The sequence below is a fragment of the Aulonocara stuartgranti genome (assembly GCF_965226115.1).
Source record: "Aulonocara stuartgranti genome assembly, chromosome: 8".
Lineage (NCBI taxonomy): Eukaryota > Metazoa > Chordata > Actinopteri > Cichliformes > Cichlidae > Aulonocara > Aulonocara stuartgranti.
Window position 1 is genome coordinate 17883865 of NC_138959.1, and position 18351 is coordinate 17902215.

At 40.9% G+C, this 18351-nt stretch overlaps 1 protein-coding gene across 1 annotated transcript; it reads right to left on the reverse strand.

Moving 5' to 3' along the window:
• Positions 1 to 3676: 3676 nt before the first annotated feature.
• lrrc4bb (leucine rich repeat containing 4Bb) lies at positions 3677 to 14449 on the reverse strand. Its single transcript, XM_082544330.1, has 3 exons — positions 13726 to 14449; positions 9189 to 9774; positions 3677 to 9070 (listed from the first exon to the last, which is right to left on the reverse strand). Exons 2-3 carry the CDS (start codon positions 9429 to 9431, stop codon positions 7094 to 7096), a joined length of 2220 nt encoding a protein of 739 aa, XP_082400456.1. The 5' UTR covers positions 9432 to 9774; positions 13726 to 14449; the 3' UTR covers positions 3677 to 7093.
• Between the last annotated feature and the right edge of the window lie 3902 nt (positions 14450 to 18351).

The following is an 18351-nucleotide window of genomic DNA, read 5'->3' on the forward strand; positions in this document are numbered from 1 at the left end:
ACTGTATCACCAAACAAAAAAGATCTGCTCAATGCCTCTTAATAATACTGAGGGGGTCTAAATATAGACCAAAATAAAAGCAAAGCACTGTATGTTCAGTACAGTATAAAAAAGCCCTCAAAGTACATCAGTAGTAAGCACATACTTTCATGTAACAGTCAAAAATGAATCTTTAAAGAGCAGACTTTAAATCAAAGGGCCACTGGTTTCCTTTTACCCGTCTTGCATAAACTATACCCAAGTGGGTCAGTGTCACATTTTTCTCATATAATTCCATACAGCTTTTCTCATGCTTCCTTAGCCAGAGTTAAGCCCGACAGTAGTTAGTGAATCTTCACATTACAATGAATAAATAGGTCATAGGTTGTACTTTTTCACACATTCATATCGAACACTTTACTCTTGTGTTTTACGCATGCATTTGTCCCTTCAACCTTTAAAGTGTGAAGAAATAAAAAGGCCTTTGCATTTCCATGGCTCCTCGATGCAGCCCACAGACTCTGACACCTCTGCTTCACAGTGGAGTTTATGTTGTGTCAGGTTCCCCACAGATTCTGCAGTCTGTCTGTGGGCCAGGGGAGCTGGGGGAATCCCTGGAGAAACACACAGCTGGGAGGTTATTGAATTTGAAGGGAGAAGGGAAGAGGAGAGGATAGTGCAGGCACAGTGGATTTATAGGAAATGACTGCTCTACAACTGTGCAAAGGAGATGTGATTGCACAGGGAGAATTTTGCAAACAGAAATCAGGTTTTCCTCTTTCCCTTTTAATAGAAAGCACAGTTTAAAATTACAAGTGGAGATTTTTGTTGATATATAAACCTCCTGTGGACTGTGGTTGTTTCTTGCTGCAAGGGATGAAACCGGTATTTTAAATTCCACCTTTGCTAATTTAAATGTACCCCTCTTGCATTACATTATATGCACGCCAAGATCACAGAATGCTAAAAATGTATTCGCTTTTGAGCATTTCTCTTTCATCTTCGGCACATTTTAATGCATTTTTTTCTGCAGCATACACACTCTTTTCTCGCTCTCACACCCCCCTCGCTCCATGTGAGTATTGCTCTTTTCAAACATGGCAGAAAAAGGACAAATTCAAGTCAAGTCTTGCACATTCTCCGTACCATATGTTTGCTCGCTATTAATACAAGCTGACAAACAGGAAAAATGCTACAGAACAGATAATTATAATATGCTTCAAGATGTGTCATCTCATGGTGTTCTCATGGTGTTACAGAACATTTCTTTTGATGTCTTTACTGGCTTCAGAAATACTTCAATAGAGCCTAACCATATTATACTGAAGCTGTGTTGTCTATTGCTATTTTGGTGTGCAAGCCTTTAACATTATGTGTAAGACATCTCGTGGGGACTGAGGTCTCTGGAGACCGGAGTACAAGCCAAGGACAATTACATTCAAGAAAATGACTTTACATAGTGCCCCCAAAGATATTTCAGATACAATCTCCCCGATGTAAGGTCCAAACATTTTATCTAAACACATTCAGATTCATGGTTATGGCTTATAGCTGATGCAACACTTATTGCAATGCTTATTCCCTTGAACTTGTTTTATAATGCGGCTTGAACTTATGATACATCTTGCAGACAAGACTGTGATTGCGTATACAGTCTCACCTCATTTCACTTAGCTTAAGAACACTTTACAACACACAATCAACCCTTTCAGAAAAAGAAGTAGTGATAATGATGCAGAACAAGAAGAAGCCACAGTGTCAGGCGCATAGTTCTGTTCATGTTGGTGTCATAGCCACTGAGTCGTTTCACAGTTGCCTTGCATGGAAAATGTCTAATCACCGGAAAGAAGTGATTGTTTGTTTGATTTCCCTTTTTAGCCTGTTTGTAAGTAAATTTATACTAGTAATAAAAATTGGCAGAGTGGGTAATTTATAATTACCCTAATATAACACAAAGCACCAGTTGATTTACTAACGTGGTTTCCACGCTATAGTGATTCCAGAGTTGTTAGTTTTTTTTGTTGAATTTGTTAGATTGTGATTGGCACACCAGCACCTCTTATTCAATTAGTACACCTTAATTATGGACTTAGTGGTATGACCTTTGTGTACCTTCTTTTTTCTGTATAGCTCAGTTAAAAAATAATGCAGCTAGTATGAAGTGTGTGTCAGTTGTACTTTGATGTAGGCCAACTCTAGACTGCAGGTGATGTTGTGGAGCACTTTGTGTTAAATGTTTGTTCTTTAATTGCAATGTTGCTAGAAAGATCATTTCCAAAATAAATGATAAAAATGTATCTGTTTTTATGATTTCAATCAGCAAAGTATAACAGATCATTTTTCACATGGCAGCACCTCAACTCATTTAGGTGTAGACATGGTCAAGTCAACCTGTTGACATTAAAAAACAAATATCGAAATATTAGAGAAAAGTGACTTAAGTAACTCTGAATGTCCTTTTACATGGTTGGTGGTGCCACGTGGCTGGTCTGAGTATTTGAGTATTTCCTGGGGTGTTCTAACATAACCATCTCTATGGTATACAGACAACGGTCAGAAAAAACAGAAAATCGTTCATTTAGTTCTCAGGACTGAAATACCAGAGGTCAAAGGAGAATGCCCAGACTGCTTTAAGCTGGCAGTAAGGCTACAGTCACTTAAATATTCACTGATTACAACCAAGGTATGGAGTAGAGTGTATCTGAGTGCACAACGCTGTGAAATAAGCTTAAGCAGCAGAAGAAACTGGAAACTGAGGCTACAGTTCACACAGGCTCACCATAATTGGAGAATAGAAAATTGGAAAAGCATTGCCTGGTCTGATAAGTGTCCAATTCTGCTGCAACATATGATATATATCAATATAATAGGGTTTGAATTTGGCATAAACGACATTGCTCATGGTGGTATAATGGTGTGGGGGATATTCTTTGTCACACCTTGGGACCCTTAGTACACACTAAGCATCGTTTAAAAACATCACAACATACCTGAGTATTGCTGCTGATCATGCCCATCATATTATAACCACAGTGTATCCATCTTATAATGCTGCTTTCAACAGGATAACCTGCCATATCAGAAAGTTCAAATCATCTCAAAGCGGTTTTTTTGAACATGAAAATGAGTTCACTGTCCCCAAATTTCAAGGTTTTGGAATGTGGTTTCACATCATCATCACCTGTGTGATGTTTTCATGTCAATATGGACCCAAACCTCTGAGCAATGCTTTTAGCATCTTGTTGAATCTATGCTATTAAGAATTAAAACAGTTCTGAAGACAAAAGGTGGTCCCAGCCTGTACTAACTCTAATAAAGTGACCAGTGAGTGTATATAGCCATGTTTGCTATAATTCTGCAAGAAACAAAATTACATTTCCGTACTAAAAGATACTTCTAAATGTAATTATTTTTAACATGACTGGGGCAAGCCATAGTGTTGATCCAAAACCTTATTTTGAAAGTATTTCCTCTTTCCTGATTAACCTCTGAAAAAGCAAACGTGTGTAGTAAACGAAAAGTAGGTCAGAAAATAAAGTTTAAACACAATTATACTTGACATATTTTTCCTTTTATATTATAAAAGTTCACGCAATAACTTATTTGAAAGGTCATTTGTCATTTTAAACTTGTTAATGCATTTCATATTTAGAATAGTTGTGGTTGTGTTCTGTAGAATGAAATCACAACAAAAAAGGAAAGTGGTATGTTTCTAATAAAAGACTATATCCTTACAGGAAGCAGAAAACTGAAATCACACAAATAGTAAACAGCGAAATAAAATACCTCTCAGTCACTGCATGACAGTCATTGAAGTGTAAATATTGCACATGTTGATTTTGCTATAACTCAAGAAATACACTCTTCTGTCACACTGTGTACCTGGATGAATTTCTGAAGGGGAAAAAATGACATTTAATGACAATCCATAAAGGCCCAAACTGATAATACCACATACTAAGATACAACCAACAACTGGAAATAAAACACAAAAGAAAAAGAAAAGAAAACACATGACATTTTTATATATAGTTTTTTTGTGTAAAGGAATCTAAAAGTTCTGTTGCTTTGCACATTTCTCTTTCAAATCTTTTAAAGCAGACTATCGTTTTAATATTGTTTTATCAAACAGAACAGCTTACCTTTAAAGAACCAAAAGGTCAGTCCACTTTCTTGTCTCGCAATTTGGTGTCTCAGATACCATAATCCATTTCATTAAGGAGTTTTGCCTCCAACAAACCAATAAATGTCACTTGGACAGAAGCATCCATTGTAAGCAATGGGTGATGCAGAGGATACAAACATGTCAGAACTCCATCTGTAGCCAAACTCAATGCTACAGTTAGGTACAGATGATCGGTATGTACAGTCTCAAGCTTGTCAACTTCATTAAAAGGGGTCATATAGTTCTGAACATTACGAGAATGAGCTTTCTCTGCAGTAGCATCGAACACAATGGCAGCCACAATACTAAGATGCAACAAAAGCCATCTGCGTTTCCTTCAAACGTTAATAATAACGATGATAACCTTGCATGTCGTGTTTTACGGATGCTCAGAGATTTGAAAGGAACATTTCCATGCTGATTAGGTGAGTCATCATCATCATAATAAAACATTGCTACAGTAATGTTCAGGTAAAAGATTTGTTCCACGGTTAACGTGGAGAAATGTACCCTCATTCCCGGCACACAAGGAGGTATCTAGTATGCTCTTTGAAATTTGACGACGGAGCACCAAATGTAGCACATCAAGGGGGCAGCCATATGTTACGTCTTTAGAATTAATTTAGATTCTTTTTGTGTCTCTGTGGGGATACAGTCAAATCCTGCCCTCTAAATCTGTTGGACAGGTTGCAGATTTACATTGACTATATATTTTTTTTTAAATTATATTTATGACCAGAAATAATAACATAAGGTTGAGAAATAATAGAGAAATGGCTGCAGTTTAGACAATCCAAGTTACAAAAAAATCAATACATATGTTCAAGGCATACTTGAAAAATGCCTTAGCTTGCTAGCATTAGAAGATGTTCCTTTCACAGATATAACAATGTGAGAGCCGATTCTGGATTTTGTCTAGCAGCATCACTCTTATTATCATCACTGTTACTATCAATACTTCATTTTATGCCTTCTTCCAGAACGCATGAGCTCATTGCTAATGGCAAAATCCTTCTTTTGAATAGAAAATACCTCATATACAATGTGTAGCTTTGAGGGACACACACACACACACATCCCAGCAAAATTAGACCTTCATTACAGTCAACACTGATTTTCCATTGTCTGGAATAACTGGTTACTTGTCCAGTTTGCGCTCAATTGCAACAAACATTACTTTTCCTTAATTGTCTGTTCACATTTCAAACTTTGTCAGCACAAGAGCAGAAGAATTACCATGGGCGAAGACTAATTTTTGACAAACCCGCCTTCATTAAAGGATTAGATCATGAAAACATTCATCTTCCAAAACCAGAAGTGTAGCCCATCCACAGGCAAGTCGCTAAAAGCCTGTCTGACCGCGTTAACAGGACAGACAGTACGTGTCATTACCAGGGTGACTAATGGCTAAACCACTAACCATACATTCAATCCAGGTTTTAGCACAGAGAACGGCACAATGTCTCACTCTTAACCTGCGTGGTTGCCATATTGACCCAATACAACCCAATATATGATTGATTTATTTCACACGTAATGATACATGGCTAGACAACTGTACACATTATATCAAACTAACAAAAATAAAGAAATACATAGTTGAAACGCAAGAAGCGTAAATGGCATTTAACATATGAAAGTTACACTTTAAAAATGTGGATCTTACAATTGTCATACAACCAGACATTATTATTATTAATATACTGTACATTTCCTTTCATTCCAATCTTCTTAAGATGGATGTTCACTCCCTTCTTGAAAGCTGCTGCAGATAGATGTCGACTCATCCTTATGACAGCATTTCATGGCATGATTATGGTAACCACGAGCAAGGAGATCATATCAAATTCCAGTCTAAAAGCAAATATCTGGCTACTGATCTGATTCAAATAACACATTGTCAACACTTTAATTTACCCTTACAGGTCATTGCATTGGATTACCTGTTCGTGTTTGTTTTTACCATTAATTGATGCTGGCATTTAAGTATCAGAATTGTCAATTCAAATACCAAGAAGCTGGCTTTTACAAAATACATAATACACTTTCAGAACACAAAAGTTTGTAATGATTATTACTGAAACAACAGACAAAAGTTTGTCAAACAGAGATCTGCATTTACTGTAATACAACCTAAATGGACTTTATGCCACAAAGCCAATTCAAAGATTCACAATGAGTGTTGCAATTGAGCCCTTATGTTTCTGAGAAGTAGCCAAACTTAAAACATATCATAACAAACCTCAACTATCGCCGCCCCTGATTATTCACAAAGAAACAAACTATACCAGCTTATACATCCACCCCAAAATATGTCTGCATCAGAGTCTGCAATGATACATATTTAGATGAAAATATATTTATATAATTTGTGGATTTTTCACAGTAGTTTGCACTGTACCCTTTTGTCCATCTATTTATGCCTACATAATTTTCACCTTGAGGGAGTCTTTTGAGTCACTAGAGAGAGAATGTGGCTCGTGGTTTTTTGAGGAAGAAAAATGTCTCTTGGATTTTATTCTGCAATATCTCTGATCTTCAGTGTGGCAAGTGCTGTGCGTGTCTTTCAACTCTGCTGGCCAACAACGGTTTGGGGACTGATTACTCTGAAAGGCTATTTTTTTTTTCCTATGAGGACACAGCTTGTAGAAACTGCAAAAAACATTTGCTTTGGCACAGATTTACATTGTAGCAATGTCCATTCCTTGATCTCCATGGCCATGATCGTTACTACAAACACAAGTGGGCCATTGTGGTAATCCTTGGCTCAGTACACTGTCACAGATAAGTCTATGTGTTTGTGTATTGCCGTTTCAGTCTATCCTCTTTCCTAGTGTAATGTCAGTGCACTCTAGTGTCTAATCATTCTGCGCATAAACCCAAGATCAATCCCCTCTCTGTCGTCAACTCTCTCTCACTCACTCTCACTCAATACTCTCACTTTTGCTGTTAGATTTGAGTCTCTTGTACATTTTCCTTCGAACTCCCCTTGAAAAGAAGAGGTTCCATTTGTGGATTCTGGCTTTGGCCCATGAAACCCTTGATCGATCCATGTAAGCCCATGGTAGGCATAGGCAGAGACATGGGGAGTGGTGGGGACATCGAACTGGGGATGGTGTTGGTGCCGTTGCCTGATGAGGTGAGCAAGTTGGATGTTGAGATCGGGACAGAGGTACAGGAGATAGGAATATCTTGACCTTGCTGGCTCTTGTTACTCAGGATCCCTCCTGGCCCCATCCCTTCAGTGCCAATACTAAGACCCATCACATTGTTGTTAAAATGATGTGTCTTGTAGTAATGGTTTAGCGTATCGGTACGACCAATGTTGGGAAGGTTGACTATTTCTGGATGATGTATCCGTAGGGTTCCTTCTCCACCTGTTCCAGAATTCATTGTCGAACCACCTGAGATGCCACTTCCTGCTCCGGCTCCGATCTCATCCTCTACATTCACAATTTCAATGGCTCTGGCTGGGCCGTGGTGCTTGTGTAGCTGGTGTTGCTTACGGAGTTTATAGAAGACCACCAACATTACTGCTGCCATGAAAGTAATGGCCACAAAGCAACCAATGATGATCTTAGTTGTTTTCATTACATCATCCAGGCCTGGAATGTTAGTTACATGTTCTGGGGGCTCAGTCACTGTATTTTCAGGAGCTCTATTGATTCGTGGAGACAGTGAGGAGAGAGAAGAGAGAGAAGGCGTTATAGTAACACCAGGTTGGTGGACAGTAGGATTAGGAAAATCTATGAAGGTCTCGTTAATATACTGTCTTGCAGACTCCTCCTCGTCTGTTCTTGGCTCTAGTGTTTCCACAGTGACGGTGGTGAAATAGCTGTAGGTGTTGCTGGGGTCCGAAGCAGATACATTGAGAACGGCGGATGCAGTGGTATTTCCAGCAGAGTTGGTTACCATGCAAGTGTACTGTCCTGTGTCTTGCATGGTCACATTTGTGAAGTTCAGTGTTCCGTCATGGAGCACTGAGATCCTAACTCGGTATGATCCGTGGGTCATCAGCGTGCCATTTGGAGTGAACCAGTTCACGGAGGTCATTGACGTTCCAGTACGACATTTCAGCTCAGCAGCCATGCCTTCAGTGACATTGAGGTCAGTGGGTGGCTCAACAATCACTGGGGCATAGCAGGTAAAGTGGCTCTGGTCTAGTTCTCCAATGTACTTGCCCTTTAGACCTGGGGGTGCGTGGCAGCGAGCACAACAAGTGGTGTTGCTGGGAACTGTTTCTTTCAGCCACCAGCTGAGCCAGAGAACGTCACAGTTACAAACCCAAGGGTTATGGTTTAGATGTACCCTCTCCAACTGGTGCAGAGGGGTGAAGAGGTCATGAGGCAGGGAATGCAGGGAATTGTGAGAGAGGTTCAGCTCCTCCAAGTTTTTGAGATCATCAAAGGCATTGCGTTCAATGACTGACACTCTGGAGTGCATTAGCCACAGCTTGCGAAGTGAAACTAGACCCTGGAAGGATCCAGGCCGGACTATCCCGAGCTGGTTCCCTGATAGCTCCAACTCCTCTAGTCGCACTAATGGGGTGAGGTTAGGTATGTCCTTCAAGCCACACATGCCAAGATTCAAGAAGCGCAAGTTTATCAGACCTTCAAAGGCAGCCTCTGAGATGAAATCCAGCTTCCTGAGTTCCCCTAGGTCAAGACGCCGTAAAGAGGGAACACGATGAAAGGCAAACGCCGGCAGCGTCTCGATTGGGTTGTTTCTTAGCCATAGTTCCCTTAGCTTGCTTAGATACTCAAAAGCTTGGGATGGCACCACTGTAAGACGGTTGTCAAAAAGCTCCAGTGTATTGAGGTTAGGAAGACCATTAAAAGCTCCCACCTCAATCTGTCGGATGTGGTTCTTTGAGAGCTGGAGGATTTCCAAATGTCGCAGATGCTTAAATGTATCAGACTTGATCACCTAGTGTGGAAACAAATAAAAGGGAGGCATATTGTAGCAAAATTAAACATAATGCTCTCAAGGTATCTATCTTTAAAGTCTTAATGTGTTTTCCATTTGTGGATGAAACCAAAATTACCTGAATTGAGTTCTCTTGTAGATTGAGGTATCTTGTGTTCTCTGAAATACTGTCAGGGATTTGATCTAAACTCCTCCTTGTACAGATGACACGGCTTGCCTGATTGGAGCAGATACAGGGGGAGGGGCACGGGGGTGCTGCCTCTGTCAGCTGAGGTCCATGGTTGTGAAACCACAACAAAAGTTGGACCAACCAGAGGAGGGGGAAAGGGGTACCTGGACTGGTCACCATGACAACACGCATGGCAACTGAGTCATGACCTACCCCTATTGCTAAGAAGTTGATAGGTCACCTCCAATCAAGCGACTTCAGGTGCTTATCTTGATGTTCATATTTAACGCTCTGATTCTCTTTTGCTCCTTCAAGCAGCCACTTAAAAACTGAGGAAAAAAGTGCAATGCTATATTAAAGACTTTATCAATAATAGATTCTTACTTTGCTTTTGCTCATAGTTCCTTGGTAATCAAATACTTGGGCTTTCTCAATTTTTCATTTTTCTTCCCATGACAATTATTAGAAGAGAAATCAAATTTAGGGGAGGATTTGCTTGTGAAAGTGTTGTCACGATGGAGACTGTTGGTTCTCCCTGTAAGGGAAGAGACAAAAGAAGAGAGAGGAAGGAGGTCAAGTGAGTGCACAGTGCAGAAAGATTTACTTTACAAGCCTAGCACACACATGCGACTATTTGCAGGACTGAACTGAAAATCTCTAAATATCACCAATATCTCCTCTGGAATAATGGTACAATTTTCTATTCTAAAGACATGTCTATCAACCACTGAGTCAGCTGCCATTTAGGTTTAAACCTAACATCAGGGTCATGGTCTGAAATGGACACAAAATTCTAAAACTGCAAGTTGGGTCACAAGTGCTGCAGCATCCACTTTATGATACTGGCATTCTTCAAGCCAAATACGCACTGACAGAGGTAGACTCTCACATTCCCAAAGAATGCAAAGTGGTTGTATGCAGTTACAAGTCCATGTGGCCCTAAGGTTAATGCAGAAATTCATGCAATCCATCATGAATCAGCAGCACAGCATTACAAATGAGGTAACAAATGATGCCTGCATGCAGTAGTTTAGAAATTAAGACATGAAGGAATGATTATTGACTCTTGACATTTTACTGCAATGCACATGCGGTGCCCAATATGCCACGCTAAATCGGACAAGATTCCCCCAACAACTAAAACTGATGAACCAGACATGAATATGACAACTGGATTATACAGAAAGAGGAAAAAATGGTGCAAAATAAGCCTTTCTGTTTGTTTTGGAGGGGGGGGGGGGGGGGGGGGTTGAATTCCTGAATGTGCATTGTGTTTTTCAAAAGCCTTGTTTTTGGTTAATCGAGTGTCACACACACACATCTTGCAACAGAAATGGCTGCGAGCATCAGCAGACTCACTAAATTTAGAAATGCTTGGGCTGTTCCCCTTATAATGATTAGAAAGAGAAAGTGCTCATTGTTTTCTCAAGCACATAATTCTCGTCACTATGACTCTGGCAGTCACAAGTCTGTCATGTCTGAGAACAAATGATAAAAGATCCTTGTTTCCTGACACTAATATAAACACAATGTCACCTCTATCGATATGGCATTTAAAATAACTCTTGGATGCATTTTAAAAAATAAAAGAATCTCTTATTAATGTAATAAACTGTTTATTCTTTCTTTTTTTATGAAACAGCTCCATGGCAGTCCTTAGCATCTCCTCTCCTATGCAGCGACGATGCATGCGCCTAGAAACACTGTTGCTGTGGCAACCTGCTCACTCACCATCTTGTGTTTTTACTGTCCAGTGCCCTATTCCACATTACTGTGTTTAGCTGAGCTTGATCAACATTTTGTGTCCAAAATGGATAAACAGCGCCTTTGCTGTCTAAATCAAAATGCATTTAACTCAAAGCTTATAGTGTATGCTTGCAGTATTTGCTATTATAACACACTCGGTAAGAAAAGCCAAAGCTGAATTTTGGAATTCTGTTCATAGGAGATAGAACAGGGTTGAACTTTGGCCTTCAGCATAACAACAGCAGGAACAAATCTGCAACGAATCTTAATGGTCAAGGTCTGAGGATCAGGTCAACATTGGTTTTCATCTAAAACATACTTCGAAGAAGTTAAAGCAGCTATTAAGAAAGCTCGTAAGGGAATGTACGCTAAAAATAGACTTTTTTCAGATGCTTTGCACATCCCACTGACTCTCTCGCCCTGTCTCATTCTCTCTCTTCGACACATGCCCACATCCAGATCTACGACCATCGTAACTGTAACTGACACAAAGAAATGACAGCACATACGTACATCCCAGATAAGCTAATGAATGTAGACGTGTGAATACAAATAAACCTAAATATTACAGTAAGCAGCTCCTTTGCACCAGTCCTCATTATGGTGCTCTTTACACTGTTGTCCTTCCTTGAAGAGTCTCCCACTCATCCCCATCTCACAGCTAATTATGCATTTCAATAATCTGACTGGCTCTCTTAGACATCAGAATTGTATCTGATTCAGAGTAGAGGTCTGATAGTTGCAATGATTCATGAAAGCATCAAAGCAAAACATCATTAATATTCAGCCGGCCAAAGAAGTACCAGTGTTTCATACGCTGCTACTTCATTAAAAACACACAGCGATGGTGGTGCTATGCCTTTCTTTCCTCCCTTTTTTTTCCTTTTAAATTGAGCGGTGTACAAAGTATCATATAAACACAGCTGGATGGAAAGTATTTCCAAATTCCTCCAGCCACTTTCATGACACTTGAAGTCTAGAAAGAAATGTAAGCTAATGGTGAAGTTTTGGCCCCACACACAGCCTTTTGTTAAAACAAACTTGCTTCCTTCATTGCATCACTGAGGGAAAGATGCATTCCCCTTGAATTAAAAACCAGCTGGCCCTTGTAATCAATAAGTTGTTTAATGCAGCATTTTTTCCCTTAAGTACAGTTAAGCACTTGAGCTGCATTTGTTCGTTGCATTACATGGGAAATGTCACTAAATGAGGTGGTGCAACCAGTCAGCGGAGAGCACCACATTGTATTGTAAAGAGCTGTATTGTGGGAGAGACCTTGAACCTGCAAACATGCCTGTTGACTTCACCTGCCATCTTTAAGTTCTTGACAAAAGGAGAGCTCGAGAGCTACAAAATACACTGCGATGGTCTTTATTTCTAGAATCTTGGCCCATCTGATCCTGTCGCAGTTGGCCTTCTTTCTGATCTTTGTGCAAAATGTGTTTTCTAGGGCTTCTTGACATAGCTGAAACACTGGCCACATTAAATTCTTCAAGCCAATTTCACTTAAATGAATCTCTCTCTCTCTCTCTCTTTGTTTTTTTTGTTTGTTTGTTTTTTTTATTTTAGCCCTTTGTGTTCGTGTCAAAAGCAGATTGCAACGATGTAGATATTGATTATTCGATCAGGCCTGAGAGATCGCTCACTCGTTAAAAGACAAATTAGCTAAAAGCTGCTGACCAACTGCTACAAACCAATCACATCATCGCGAGTGCCTGATTGTATCAATGTCTTCCACTCCACAACTGTCATTAAGGTTTATGAAGAGGCCAAAAAACAGAAAAATGGAGAAAAAAAATTGTGGTGCTGTTGTTTTCAATATAAACTGAGGCTGTGGGTTGCTTTTTTGAATACAAGCCCCAATTAGACCTCATGTATTTACAGATGCTCAAGATGAACACAAAGCGACACAGGTGCAGCAGGGCCAAGATCATCTACTGTAACTATGACAACACCAGATTGATTCAGGACGTGGGAATTGGGGTAGGATGGATGGGACGTATTTCACCAGTATGGATACATCAACCACTGTTAGAGAGAGGGAGAGAGAGGGAAAAAAAAGACAAGCTCGTAGCAAACGTCTTCAGACTTTTAACAATTGCAAGTTGTTGTATTTTTTTTCTTCTTCCCCCTATTTTTCTTATTTTTTTCCATCACATCTCAAAAACCCATAACTTGCCCATGTTTTTCTACCCTGCAGTCGCAACCTCTGATCTGCAATCTCTCCTCATCATATAGCCTGTAGCATAATATCTCCTACAATTGAACAGAATGGCCTTATTCATCTATGCAGCTGCGCTCACTACGGCGCACCTTCTCGGGAACGCAATTGAAATTCTGAATAGGCCTAATTCTGCACATGCTGCATTACAAAATGGCTTGCATCCATCCTCTCTTCGGCGGCATAACAACACGACTGCACGCAAAATAACCTTTAGGTTCATTGCTGACTGGGAAATATCACCTGTGTAGATGTGCAATACATAGGTTTGCGCGTAGAAGCGATTCCTTTTAATGCAACTAGCACAGATTTATTCCACTGGCATCGACGTGGACTGTGTGCTCATGTTAATTATTTGCTTAAATTGTTATGCATCTCAGCTTTTTGCCACACTCAATTTCTTGTCCCCTCCTTTGGCATCTCATGACTGTTTTCAGCATCACTCTCGATTAGGTAACAAATGTAATAATTACACCAGCCATTTCACTCCCTTCTACCTGTACAGCCAAAATAGCCTACCTTAATGTTTCGGCGTCTGCGGCGTGAGGTCGATGTTTTCTCTCCCCCTCTCCGATCGTCAGTTACCTCGCTATCAGTCTCTCCTCTTTTTTTTCCTGCTCTTCCCTAAATTGATTCGCTTGTTTCCACGGCTGTGAGCTGGCTCTTGTTCTTGTAGGCTAGATCCGCAGCGCCAACGCAACGCGGGGGGCTACAGTGATGGCAGGTTAAAGATGAACACAATCCACACACACGCGTGCGCGCGGAAAAAAACAGAGATCGGCTTCGGGATCGCCGAGGAAAAAAATGGTGTTATAATTATGGCACGGAGGAACGAGGTCGGGGACGAGTGCATCGATGCGCCTTATCATCCTTGGAGAGGAACGCAGGTAGCAAACGCGACGGCGCCCGCTGGGCAGAGCAGTTTGCGTCCAGCATAAGCGGCTCTTTACGCACATTCCGTATGTTTCAGTCTGAATCCGACTAAGACAGCATTAGGAGAAGAGACGAAGGAGCACCGACCCGTGGATGTGGCTGCGTTTCTTTGGGTGTATTAAAGTGAACGTTCAGAGCCGGATTCCAAAATGAGAGATATTTCACGTGTTTGCTTTCCGCGTGTTTTGTGTCTCACATCCCCCGGTGAAACTTAAGCTCTGGGCTTGTTATGAGTAGCAGTGTAGTCACATATTTATTAATATGACTCAGCAGCACTGTATGATCGGGAGGGTAACCTGAGTCAGTTCGTTTCTCCCTATCAAGTGAGATTTTGAGCATTTATTATTATTATTATTTTATTATTATTTTATGGGCACTTTCTTTTAAAAGCCACCAAATATTAACAGAAATAAACCTTTCTGATTCACTCAAAGAGTTTTGTAGACTCTGTAATGTTCCCGTAGCTAGCAAGAGCATTTGTTTTTGTAAGATTATATCTAGCAAATCAATGAGGCCTGCTTTCTGCAGACTGTGCATATGAGTGTTTACTCCAAGCCTTCCCACCCTCTTGAAAGGCTTCTGTATTGGACTTGTTAGATTTAAGCTGTAAATAAGGAAGCCACCAGCACTATTACTTCCTGTCAGCACCCAAACATGTAGAACACATACACTGCAGGCCTGTGAAGATCCGGACCGTGAATTAAACCATACATCTGAGCCTTGCAAATGTAGACGTGAAATATTTTGTTAAGGTTTTCAATTCATGTAATGTAATTAGTGAATTGAGAACAGTATGACCAAGTAAGTGGCCAGTTAAAGAGATGTTAGCTCACAAGTGATTTCCCTCCATTGAGCATTGTCATGTATGTGTCCACGTGTCTGAAGTACAGAAGAAGAGAAGCCCCCTTTGCAGCTTTACAACTACCAAAGACTACTTTGTGGGTAAAAATAAATCTCAGTGCATCTTTGCTCTGTCTCAGCTCACACTAAAGGTCAAAGGACAGAAAAGGCCAGTGATGCTTCAGAAAGACCCCCGAGATATATGCACTCCTCTCTCTTTCCCTCCATCTCTCTCTCGCGCCTTCCTTCCCTCCCTCACCCTTTCAGTTGCTCCTACCCTCCCTCTCGGTGAATGCCGTAGTGAGCATTGTTCACGACCACTAGCTTTTACTGAAAGCTGCACAGCAATGAGGTCTCTGTGCCTTTTGCCTCTCTCTTCCTCTACCCTCCCCCTCCTCTGGCTCTCTCTCTCCCACCCCTCTACCTCTCTCCCCTTCCCTCTCTTTCTCACTCTATCTCTCTCCCTCTATTAAATTTCCAGTCACACAGTGGTGCAGAGGATATTCCTCCTTTCCCTCTTTCTTCCTCTTCCCTCATTCCCTCTCATTCATGTTAAAATCTTAGCCCATATTCCGTCTCTCATCCAGCCCTGGACGCCTTTCACTGCTTTTCCACCACTCTCGGCTCCTCTCTCCGTACATCTTTTTCGCCTTCCATCCCCCGCACCATTTAAAATGATTCCATGCCGCCCCTGCCAAACCCACCCTGTGCCTTTGCTCTCCTTCTTCCCCCCACTTTCTACTCTATGTCCTCACTGTGTCATTGCACATTGTATCTGATATTCCCTTTATGCATGTATAGTACGCTTGTGTGTGCGCAGGCACCCTTGAGCGTGTGTGTAGGAGCGGTGGACTGGAGAGAGGGAGAAGGACATGCATTTGTGCACAGTAAATGAACAAACGCTCATTGCTGTATTGCTTGTGTCATCAGTGCAGGAAGGCTCTCGGACGCGAAATACAGCAGAGAGAGCTAATCCCGCCATCCAGAAGACGGGCACATGGCATTTCTAATACAACCCAAACCCCATAAACTCTTAATGCTGTGTTAGGAGCCACAGGGGAGGAGAAAGGGAGGGTGAAGAGGATTTGGCAGCAACATGCTACTGCCAAGACATATGTGGCATGCTGATAGCACTAGAGAGGTGCAGCTCACACTGTGTGGAAGCTTTGGAGGGGTGCTGATACACATCAGTCACTTGTATCATTTTAGGAGCGACAGGCCTCGCCGGTCTGGAAGTGGGTGACTGAGTAATTGCACATAGTTCAAAGCGAAGAATAAAAATGTTGCTAATTGTTGGAGCAGCACCTCTGACGTTTGGTTCAGTCGGAGCACACAGGTGATCTGTTTAGTGGTCCCAACGGCATTCAAGTGAAATTTTAAACCAACTTATATTTCTGTTATTTTTAGAGATTTTATTGAAAGAAAGAAAAAAAAGTTGAGTTGGCGCTCATTGCCATCTGGTGCCAGAGAATAAGAGCGATACGAGAGAGTTTCTACTTATTCGTGGCGATATCCCTGTGTGTGCGTGTGTGTGTGTGTGTGTGTGTGTGCGCGCGTGCTGGAGAGGGAGAGGGAAAGAAAAAAACACAGAGAAAAATCCTGGTGTCACAGTATCTTAGCAACTGCCTCCATCTCCTTGGAGACAAGAAGTGACATCACTTCCTGTCTGTGAGAACTCAGTTTTGGTTTGTACACAGTGTGTTTGTGCATATGATTTGGAGGACTTGGATGTGCGCTGGCGTGCTGCCACGTTCGTATGCAGATGTGGACCCGCAGTGTGCGCGCTAATCCAAGGAGGAAGTAATCCACAGCTTCACCGAGGGCGAGAAGATTAACTGAAAGAGGAAAGTTAAACTTGTGTGTTTGTTTTTCAGTCACTGTTTTGTGAATTTGGGTGTAAGATGCTAACATCAAGGTGGATACTGACACAACGTTTAGGTCCAAATATTTGTTCAAGTCATCCGGTTTCAACTAATTTTCATCCATGAATATAATTTGTAACCTATTTAAGATAATTATTATGTTTATTTTATTTTTTCCTTAAACATTGTCACTTTGTAAAACACTTGCATTTTCTTAATTTCTTTCCTCTTTTTTATCTTTACTGCTAAAATACCAAGTTTAAGAGTTTTCTTCTGTTTATATTGGCCTCCTAAACACCAGCTGAGCTCCACTCAGAGAAAACATTATCTTCAACTGCCATCTTGTGAGCAACAGAGTGTAGTGCAATTACCATTCGTTATGAGTGATTTCCTTTAAGGAGTTTACCAGCAACATTTTGTACTAAATTTCATTCATTTGCATGGCTAAAAAATATCTTTATTCCATGCATGGCCTTCAGCCTGACCATCGGCACATACAGTAGAAGGTTTAACGTCCCTCCCCCTTTTTGTTTGGGAAAAAATTAAAAATGCAAAAAATGTCAAAATATGGAAGAAGAAGAAAGTGTCATAATAGGATGCCATGAAGTCTGCTTGGAGAATCCAGTCATACCTGTCTTGCCAAATGCATGCACATTATCAGATGTTGCATGTGTGGCCGATTTCTACCTATAGGTGGAGCTAAAGTGGTTGAGATACACAAAGTTTGAAAAAACAGTACTATTCCTGATCAGTGTGCTAACTCTCACAACCTTTAAGCATACAGCTATAAATTCTTTCAAATTTAGAAAGGAAAAATAAAGTCATCTTCCTTTGTTTGTTTTCAGTTTGAGTCGCTGCCATTTCATGTAACATAACATGTCACACATTGAGAGATGTGCCTATGCACTTGGAGGTTTGATATAGACCATATATTGCAGGAAACATGGTACAGAGAATCCTGAGGCAAGTCTCAAGAGCTGTGTCAAGAAAATTTGGCAGAGTGACTGTAAAATGTTAAAAATGCAAAATGACTGAATGAAATTGCCAAGAAAGATCATGACATAAACCACAGACCCTGCCAAAAATCTGGGTCAATACATGAGAGAATACCGAGCTTTAACCTTCCGCGAACAGATTATTACTATGCAAGGCCTCCGTGAATCAACAAAGTCAGCAACACACAAAGACCATCAAACAGATCAGCATATGATTTACAAGATGTCCCAGGGGATATCAGTGTCCTGCGTGTGCCAAACCTCGGCAAATGTTGCACACTTCAGCAAGTCATTCTTATTCCGCTACACATCTTTATCATTAAAGCTTCCTCAGTCAAAGGGAAGAGTGGAGGAGAAGTCAAAGGCTGCAAAGTCACTGCTGCAGAAACCCAAGCCAGAAAAGCAGACATCTACACATGCAATGCAACCTGGACATTTCCAGACATTACACAGCAGGCATGACAATGTATATGTCTGTCTTTTCCTGTCAGCTCCCTGGACTTTGATGTGATGTA

Excerpts from the sequence above, each read along its gene's own strand:
- lrrc4bb (XM_082544330.1), bottom strand. The coding sequence starts at position 9,431 with ATGCGTGTTGTCATGGTGACCAGTCCAGGTACCCCTTTCCCCCTCCTC. Across the intron at positions 9,071-9,188 it reads TACAAGAGAACTCAATTCAG|GTGATCAAGTCTGATACATT; the intron begins GTAATTTTGGTT and ends TTTCCACACTAG.